This window comes from Oryzias latipes, chromosome 18 (assembly GCF_002234675.1).
Source record: "Oryzias latipes chromosome 18, ASM223467v1".
NCBI lineage: Eukaryota > Metazoa > Chordata > Actinopteri > Beloniformes > Adrianichthyidae > Oryzias > Oryzias latipes.
In genome coordinates, this window is record NC_019876.2 from 3286173 (window position 1) to 3295569 (window position 9397).

Genomic DNA, 9397 nt, shown 5'->3' on the forward strand with positions numbered 1-9397 from the left:
TTTTGTGTGAATATTTAAGTATTTTATGACCACAAATTGGAATTTTATTAGCATTTTGTGAGCAGAAATAGGTATTCTAGCATTATGGATTCCTACTGCTGTGTGTGCAAAATACTAATTTGTTCACACAAACTGCTAATTTGTGCTAATCAAATTCAAACATATCAAAAAAAATTGACCTACTAATTTGTGTACACAAAATGTGAATTTGTGTCCATGAAATGTTAATAAAATGATGATATTTGTCCACAAATTATTAATTTGAGTGGGAAAAAAGTGAATGTCTTATCCAAGGCTCCGTAGTTTTTTTCTTTTTATTAACTAATTGTATTAAAAAACCAACATCATTAATACATAGAGATTTTACTGCTTTAGAATTTTCTTATATTAGTTTTAAAAATCGTAAACAGATTTACATTTTGTTTTTCTGAACTGGATTATCGTTGTTGTCGTTTTTTCTCCTTTAAAAACATAAATACTTTTAATGTGTTTAAATGTTGAGGCACTCTTCCTCCTTTTTTCTGTTTTTCTTCCTCTTTAACTGTTTCAGTCGGACGGTCATCATCTCCATCATCTAATAAGCGCGTCCCCGCCCTGTTTGTGTCTGCGCGTGACCGACGTCCGCGGCGGGTCCCGGCGATGACGTCACGGCGTCAACTCAACGAGCAGGGTCCGCGCGACCGAGCGAGTTAGCGGGCGGGCTGTCAGGGAAAGATTTATCGATCGGTCCGGAGACTCGTCAGCCGCTGATCGGCATCGACTGACCGGATCCGACGGGAGCCGCGGAGCGGGTGAGGGGCGGAGCAGGGATGCGTTGCCCGGTAACGGTGAGAGGCGCGTGCGTGAGCGCGAAAGAGCAGTCAGTCCGAATGAACGTTCTGAGCATAAGGAGACGTTTTTACCGGAAATCTGGGACATTTAAACGATGTGTTCTGATAGATTCTGCCCTTATAACCGGTGTACGGTTCACAGCAGCAGCTGTCTCCGGTATTTGTCACATTTCATTAAACGTGATGATCCAGACTGTTCCCATTCAAAACATTTGACGTCATCATGACGCAACACGCTTTTAAAAATCGATGCTGTAAGCATGTTTTAATACATTTTGTTTAAATTGTTATAAAAAAAAACTTTTGTACATCAGTCTATTAAAATCATAAATATGGATTTTTTTATTTTAAAATGCATACTTATTCCTTCACTACTCACTATATAGTGCACTATGTTGTGCGTTTGCCGTTTTGTGGTGCTGTCCGAATCTACAATTCTAAAATCGAGTGGCCTAGAAATGTCCCAGAAGTCTTTGCAAAAAACCAGGTAGCATCAACGCTCACTAGATTTGCGATTATAGACCAAAATGCATTGCATTTGATCACTTTTTGCGTGGAAAAAATATTTAAATATTTGTTTTTTTAAATAAACCATCAACTTTTTCATCATCAGAACACAGTGGATTTGTAAATGGTCGTTGTAGAACACTCATATCGAGTAGACTTTTACTTTGTGAAATTAGTCATGTCATACTCTCTGTTAAAATAAAAAAAAAGTAGTGAACATGGTGTCCAAACTGCTTTTAAATCCAGGGCACTACATGGTCCATGATACAATTTTTTAGTAGTTAGGGATTAGGTCGGGAATTTGGACACAGCCATAGGTTAAAAAAATAGAAGGAAGTGTTTAACCCTTTAACACCAGAGCTGTCACCGGTGACGGCAAATAACAAATGCTTTCTGAGCCACCATAGCTCCTTGATGCTAATTTAAGTACTTCCTATGTATTCAACAATATGCAGCAGAACTCAAGTGTTGCATGTTGTCACAATCAGCTGGGTTTATCGCGTAAACGTGTCGTATTGCACATCGGCGCAAAGTGACAAAAAAAAGTTGAACATACCGATGTGGAGAGTAGACATCTATAGTTTTAGCTTAAGTAAATTTGAGTCTTTTTGTTGTGTTCATGTTGCTGGGCCCCACATGGAACATTCAAAACGATTGATTGACAGATTTCGTCTAGCTTCCTTTCAAGTGGTGGGGGTGTGGCCTTCCAACAAGCTCACTCCTGGTTGGAGAGAGTAGTTACCGTTTTCTATGGATGTCCTCACACTCACTCAGTCCAGTTCTCAGATACAGTCAGGGTTAGCCCCGCCTTCACCCAACAGTAACTGGGATAGGCTCCACCAACCCCTTGACCCTGAAAGAGATTAAGCAGGTTAAAAAATGGATGAATGGATTTGTCCATTCAGACCGATGAAAACTCCAAGCTGTCAACGATCAAACTTTAGCTTTAGTCTTTGGATGTCTGAGTTCTTTATAGTTTTTTTTTTGGATTTTCCAACATAAATCCTTGCTTTGAGTTGGATTCTTGGTGGCAGTGTGCACTGCACTGTGTTTGACCTCACCGACAGCCCTCCATGCAGGTGTTGTAGGATGTTCCTGTAGGCCGTGCTCAGGGAGACGCTGCCATCATGCCGTGTTCCTGCGCACAGTGGAGGCGGTGGATCCGCCCGCTGGTTCTGGTTCTCTATGCTCTGCTCCTGGTGGCTGTGGTACCGCTTTGCATCTGGGAGCTGCAGAAAGACAAGGTAAGTGCTTGAAAACCTCAGAGAGGTACCGTAGAGTGGGCGCGGGTTGAGCGTTGCAGGTCGTGATGCCTCGGTCCGTCTGTGCAGGTTGGGACACACAACAAAGCCTGGTTCATCGCCGGGGTGTTTGTGTTCCTGACCATCCCCATTTCTCTGTGGGGGATCCTGCAGCACATGGTGCACTACACCCAGCCGGAGCTGCAGAAACCCATCATCAGGTTTGGCTCTTTCTGGTTCCTGCCGTTTGAACAGTTTGGCAAAAAAACACGGAAAAGTTTAGTTTGTGTCCTCAGGTCTTATACTCCTGTTTTTAGCCGTAGTCACATCACAGGTGGACACAGGCTGTCTGCAGGTGAAAAACTGGGCGAACTTGTACGTGGCATGCAGGTGACAAAATATTAACCCTTGTGCTATCTGAGATGACTCCACCCTTACATTGACGTGTTCTCCCTACCATGACAAAGGTGGATAAAGGTGGAAAGATTTCATGTAATCCATTCAATGATTTGGAATAACAAATCATTGAAGAAAAAAGGTTCAGAGCACTGTCTAGTGGGTCTAGATGACCCCACTCCCAATGTTAAAGTGCCTTGGATAGCGCAAGGGTTATGGTCACAGACCGCTCATGGAAAACCGTAGAGGTTATATACTATGAGCGACAGGTTGTAGCGAACATTTGTACAACACAAGGGTTGTTTAAGTAGAAGATACCCAGTCCTACATGTAGTTTGTGTGGATCTCATACATCCACTTATATATCACATGCACGCCCGTGCATGCGCATCTGGGCGCGGTAAGGGGCCAGTAGGTGCTTTAATAATGACTAGACACCATATGACAGCATCATCTGTGCGTCATAACTTCTATTAGCCTCATGAATACATCATGATACACATATGTACACACGAACGACAATGGTACGTTCCATTTTCACGACATCCCTTAAAGTGGCCTCAAAGCAACTGCTAGACACACCTGCGCTCCATTTAGAATGAAGCCGCTCCTCTCTATAATCCTCCAGGGGCACAGACGCACCTGTTCAGGTCACTCGGCGTACGGGTGCACGTGACTTTTGACGCTTTTCATGCAGCTCTTCGGGGTTGAAGTTCAGTTTGTTGTTCAGTTGTCACCCCCTTAAAAACACCCCTCTCTGCCTCCCTCTGCACAGGATACTGTGGATGGTGCCGATCTACAGTCTGGACAGTGTGAGTCTGAGCTGCTAGTCCTTTCCGCCCTGCTGCCACAGCAACGGGCTTTGTTTCCTGGAGGCGGTTGGTCTCTGAACACGTGGAGCTCATCTGTGTCGGTCTGTTTTCAGTGGCTAGGCCTGCGCTACCCCAGCCTGGCCATCTACGTAGACACCTGCAGGGAGTGCTACGAGGCCTATGTCATCTACAACTTCCTGGTGTTCCTGCTCAACTTCCTCAGTAACCAGTACCCCAGCCTGGTGCTCATGCTGGAGGTGCAGCAGCAGCAGTCGCACCTGCCCCCGCTGTGCTGCTGCCCCCCGTGGCCCATGGGAGAGTGAGAAGAGGGAGGGGGGCAGGTTGCGGCAGACGGCTGGCGGGCAGGTGGGCGTAACGCTCTTCTTCTGTTTGTCAGGGTGCTGCTGTTCAGGTGTAAGTTGGGAGTCCTCCAGTACACGGTGGTCCGGCCGGTTACCACGGTGATAGCGCTGTAAGTCCCCCTCCCCCGTCACGTCACACACAAATCTTTCACAAAACATTTTCTTCAACTTGAATGGCATCAAACCTAAATAATGTGAAATGAAGATGAAAAGCTTAAAGAACCAATTACCCAAAAAGATGGTGATTGCACTAAACTGTAGAACATGGGCTTTTATTTTGTAAAGCAGCAGCTGATTTTACATTTTATCAGCCGGTTTGCTTTGTCTGAAAAAGGACAGCAGTTCATCAAACATGAAGGCCAGAGTGGAAGAGGCCGTAAGGACTGGGAAGGATAAGCAAAGACAGATGACTCCTCGTCAGTAATCAGATAACCAACTAGATCATACGTAAAGCAAACAGTAGGATCCCAAACACCAAACCCTGAGGGACTCCTGTGGACGTTAGGATACAGAAGCCTTGGCTGTCCATAGATTTCTGCTTAAGGCAGCAAAGATGTTACGGTGCTGCCAATGTTTTAAACCCAGCCTCAACAGTAAAAAAAAGTCCTCATATGGTCTGATAAAACCACATGTTTTCCAGTTGCCATGGTGACGTGGCTTTAAATGATACTGATGGTAATCGTGGCCACGCTAGTCTTTTCAGCGGACAGATAAAGGTGAAGCTTTGTTTCGGCAGTCACACTCGCAGGTTGCAGGCTTTATTTCTTTCATCTGAATGTGGTTCGATCCATCGTGGTTTGGGTTCCTGAACGTTCCTCGGTCAGACTGGTGTTTGCTGACGGGAGCAGAAGTAATCTGTCTGCTCTGAAACGCAGAGTCGTCTCTGATGCTGCAGCCGTGACTGTGTTTCGCTGTGTCTGCAGCATCTGTCAGCTCTGTGGAGTTTATGATGAAGCCAACTTCAGCTTCAGGAGCGCCTGGTCCTACCTGGTCATCATCAACAACATCTCCCAGCTGGTGAGGACTCCACCCTCAGGGACTGCTGGCTCTCGTCCGGGTGGAGACACTCATCGCCGTGCTCTCTCTGCAGTTCGCCATGTACTGTCTGGTGTTGCTGTACCGAGCGCTCAGGGACGAGCTGACTCCCATCAGGCCGGCGGGGAAGTTCCTCTGCGTCAAACTGGTCGTGTTTGTCTCATTTTGGTAAGACCAGGACTAAGATCTGTCTTACTTCAATGAGGCTCTATCTGCTGGTGATGGTGAGATCATTTTCTCCACAGGCAGGCAGTTCTGATAGCGTTCCTGGTGAAAGTGGGCGTGATCTCTGACAAACACACCTGGGATTGGGACAGCGTGGAGGCTGTGGCCACCGGACTGCAGGTGAAAAATGTACCCATGTTACATAATCTATGAGGAGTTTCAGCACATATCGTTCTGCAGCGGGTTTGGACCGCCAATGAATAGTCTACGTAAACACGCATAAACGTGTGTTTCAGGCTTCCTCGTTCAAAACTCTTGCGTTCATATGCAGCTACGCAGGTTTTTAAGTCAGTTTTTGGGCTCTATGTATAAATAAGTAGAGCGTTGAACCTGAATGTGTGTTGCAAGTTAAACCCGTTGAACTTTGACCAATCAGGGACTTGGGTCTGGTAATGGTGTATGGATTGCGCCCTTTTCAAAAAGGCCAACTGTCTATGACGCCAAGTCTTTCATCTATCAGAATAGAGCTGTGACAGGAAAGGCTAGAGCAAGATTCACTAGATTTGCACCGCTTTGACATTTCACACCAAGCCTTTTCCAACTGTGAGTTCCTGCACTGGTATCGGGTGGCGACAGACCAGTGGGAACGCCGAGTGATAAAAGCACGTTCAAGAATCTCCGTTTGGCGCGTTCTTGAACGTGCATCTCATGCCCGCTGTGTTTGTAGCATAAGGGGGGGAAAAAGACTTGTTTCATTTGTTAATACATGAGTTGACAGGCCAATGCACAGTGTCTGAGGTTTCCCAAAAGTCTTTTCATTCTTTAGCAATATTTGAACCCAATAAATGTATTATAATAATGTAGTCCCAAAGAATGTTTCACTTCAGAGCTACAAAAAATAGAAGAAAATGCAATGAGAGTAAACAGACCAACCTAATTATTATACCCTACAACTCTGGACACATTTACGGGATTACTCCACAATGATGTCATATTTTGGAATAAAAATTGACTGTTCTTGTTGTCATAAACTGATCATTGTTTGAATTTTTTTGTTTTTTTATTTAACTCAATGAAGCGTAATGAAGTCAAAGAAACACAAATTCACCCCCATTAGAAACACATTTTCTGAAGTTCTTTGTGTCCCAAAATATGAAAAAGAAAGCTAGTTTGTTTTTTTAAGGAGAATTCTTCATTTACTTTGGATTATGAACTTCAGGAGAAACAGGAAATCTGACATGTTCATGTCATGAGAGTATACTTCCTTTTTATTGCTATTATTTTATTCTCTGATGCACAGGACTTCATCATCTGCATAGAGATGTTTCTTGCTGCCATTGCCCACCACTACACCTTCACCTATAAGCCCTACGTACAGGTAAAACCAGACGTACCACGCTGATGACATATATAAATACATATATATATACGTGTGTGTTGGCTCATTCATGAATGGTTCTTCTAAACGTCCAGGAAGCAGAGGAGGGGTCGTGTTTTGACAGTTTTCTGGCCATGTGGGATTTATCTGACATCAGAGCTGATGTGACAGAGCAAGTCCGTAATGTCGGTGAGTGTTTGATGCCTAATTTCACAGCACGCTGCCTCGTATCCCAGCATCCATGGGCGACAGTGGCTCAGGTGGTGGAGCGGGTCGTCCAATGATCGAAGGGTTGGCGGTTCGATTCCCCGCTCCCACCAGCCAAATGTCGTTGTGTCCTTGGGCAAGACACTTCACCCTCCTTGCCTCCAGTGTGGCTCCACTGGTGTGTGAATGTGCATGAATGATCCCAGTGATGGTCAGAAGGGGGCCGTAGGCGCGAAATGGCAGCCACGCCTCTGTCAGTCTGCCCCAGGGCAGCTGTGGCTACAACAGTGGCTAACCATCACCAAGTATGAATGAGGAGTGAATGAATAATGGACACAATGTAAGCCCTTTGAGCGTCTGGAAAAGCGCAGATAAATCTATTCCATTATTATTATTATTATTATTATCCATCACATGCAGTCATAGCACCACAGGGTTTGAATCCTTAAAGTGTCTTTGGTGGTCTAGAAAAAATAAAATGATTGATCATAAATAAATCTTACCTTAACTGATATAGTTAAGGTTTAAGTTATAACTGAAAGAAATATTAAGATATTCCAGCTGAAGTCAATATGATTTGGTGTTTCTGATAATAACTATTAGCAAAAACAAGCTGAGTTAGTGTTAACATGCTATGTTAGCTCAAGCTAAAACAAATGAAAAAGCTAGATAACTGTTAGCCATCAAAATGCTTATTATTTACAAGAAATTATAGTTCAAACATATATTTGTGTAGTTCTTACAGTTAGGTCAAGTTTAAGGCATAAGTACAAAATATATCAACAATCTATTTAGTCATTAAACTTGAGTTTTTCAAAGCTAAATATTAGCATAAACAAGCTGTGTCTGCTAAGTTAGCATTAGCATTATTTTTTTCCCCCCATAGCATTAGCATTCTATGTTAGCCACAGCAAAAGAATATGCCACATTATTTTTGTATAAACATAAATCTCGAGGAACATTAATCTACAAAAATACTATAAATGAAAGAAAAGAAATCATAATCTTGCTATATATACAACATTTGGATTGTTTTCTTTACAGTTTCGGCTGAACCCTAAAAATCAAAAATTGTTTCATTTTTTTTTATTTCAAGGTTTTATTGGTGTCTTGCTTTTTTAAATTAAAATCTTTGTTTTGTCAATTTACAGAAACCTGTTATTCTCTAAAACTGTTTAAAAAATGTTTTAGCTCCGCCCCAATATAAGAAACTATTTTTTCTCCCAAATTAATGTTAAACATACATACAGTAACAGACACGTTTTTCTCCTGAAGAATTGTTAAAGAAGAGTTTGTAATTCTGCCTCCAAAAGATAAAAGTTTTTTTCTCTCAAACAAATAATAAAAAAACAATATAGCCCCGCCCCCAAACATGTTTTTCTCCTACACTAAAGCTTTAAAAAGGCAGATCACGCATAAAAAACAATCACATTTTAATAATCACCTGGACCCCAGCAGTAACTGTTCCTGACACGACGAACCTCCTGCTCCTCTTCAGGTCGTACGTTTCTGGGTCGGCCCAACAAGATGTACTTCGCCTCAGCGACCCGCCCCGAACACACGGAGCACACCGGCCTCCTCAACGCCACCTCACAGGACCCCATGGTGGCTGCGGCCGCCTCCATGCCCGCCTCCCCGTCGTCGACTGGCCGCTACCAAGGCCTGGGCCACACCCCCGCCCCTCACTCCATCTCCGCCCCCGCTGGCTTCACCTCCTCCTCCTGGGACGAGGACAGCAGCTGCTCGCCTCCTCAGCCGGGCGTCGAACCCTGAAAGGGAGAGGACACGGACTGGTCTGAACTCCTCTGCTTGGTCGTGATGCAGAGGATGGTGGTGGAGGGATCCTCGAGTCGCCGTAGATGTTTCTCTGTGGTTTGGATGAACCTGCAGAGGCAGAGCAGGTTTCTTTCTCTTTTGGTCCTGTGGTGGAGTGTCATTCAAGCTGCTCTGACCCTTCTAACTGACAATAAACAGAACCTGCTGTAATCTGCTTCAGTCTGTTGTCAGGATTTGGTTCTTTCTAGCTTTTCTTCACTTGTTTCTCAGCGTGAGGTCAGCAAAAACCCTCACTAGTCTTTTTTTAGGTTAAGATATTTTGAAGTCTAACTAAATCAAAGCACTTCAAATTTTTCCTTTACCACCATCTAGTGGTCATCAGAGGAACAGCAAGTTTTACTAATGTTTGTTTTTTTCATGTTTGCGTGTCTGTAGACGTTAGAGGATATCACAGCAGAAATCTGCAAACCCTCAGAAACTCACCAAAGAGTGAAAACGGAAATAAGCTGATTTGGCTGATCTGAAGTGAAGCTCTGATCGTTTCTTCTTTCCGCTAAAGGGTTCAAGCATTCGTATCTTAGTGCAAATGTGTAAAAACCAACAACACAGACTTTCCGTCTTCATGCAGTAACATGGACATTTCTTTGGTAAAGAAAAAAAGCGACTCCATTCACTTTTAATCTTCAAA

General features: G+C 43.8%; 1 protein-coding gene across 4 annotated transcripts; it reads left to right on the top strand.

Annotated features, from left to right (window-relative positions):
* The first annotated feature begins 617 nt into the window (after positions 1-617).
* Positions 618-8928, top strand: LOC101168743 (transmembrane protein 184C). 4 transcript variants are annotated; one of them, XM_004079607.4, is made up of 12 exons: positions 618-827; positions 2405-2581; positions 2669-2799; positions 3750-3786; positions 3900-4105; positions 4184-4258; positions 5072-5165; positions 5239-5351; positions 5429-5528; positions 6649-6726; positions 6822-6915; positions 8432-8928. In XM_004079607.4, exons 2-12 carry the CDS (start codon positions 2465-2467, stop codon positions 8704-8706), a joined length of 1320 nt encoding a protein of 439 aa, XP_004079655.1. In that variant the 5' UTR covers positions 618-827; positions 2405-2464; the 3' UTR covers positions 8707-8928. The 4 variants fall into 4 exon arrangements, with proteins under 4 accessions (XP_004079655.1, XP_020567152.1, XP_020567153.1 ...); XM_020711493.2 differs by having other exon boundaries at positions 2417-2581; XM_020711494.2 differs by having other exon boundaries at positions 618-791.
* The last annotated feature ends 469 nt before the right edge of the window (positions 8929-9397 follow it).

Excerpts from the sequence above, each read along its gene's own strand:
- LOC101168743 (XM_004079607.4), top strand. The coding sequence starts at position 2,465 with ATGCCGTGTTCCTGCGCACAGTGGAGGCGGTGGATCCGCCCGCTGGTT. Across the intron at positions 5,166-5,238 it reads TCAACAACATCTCCCAGCTG|TTCGCCATGTACTGTCTGGT; the intron begins GTGAGGACTCCA and ends CTCTCTCTGCAG. Across the intron at positions 5,352-5,428 it reads GTCGTGTTTGTCTCATTTTG|GCAGGCAGTTCTGATAGCGT; the intron begins GTAAGACCAGGA and ends TTTTCTCCACAG.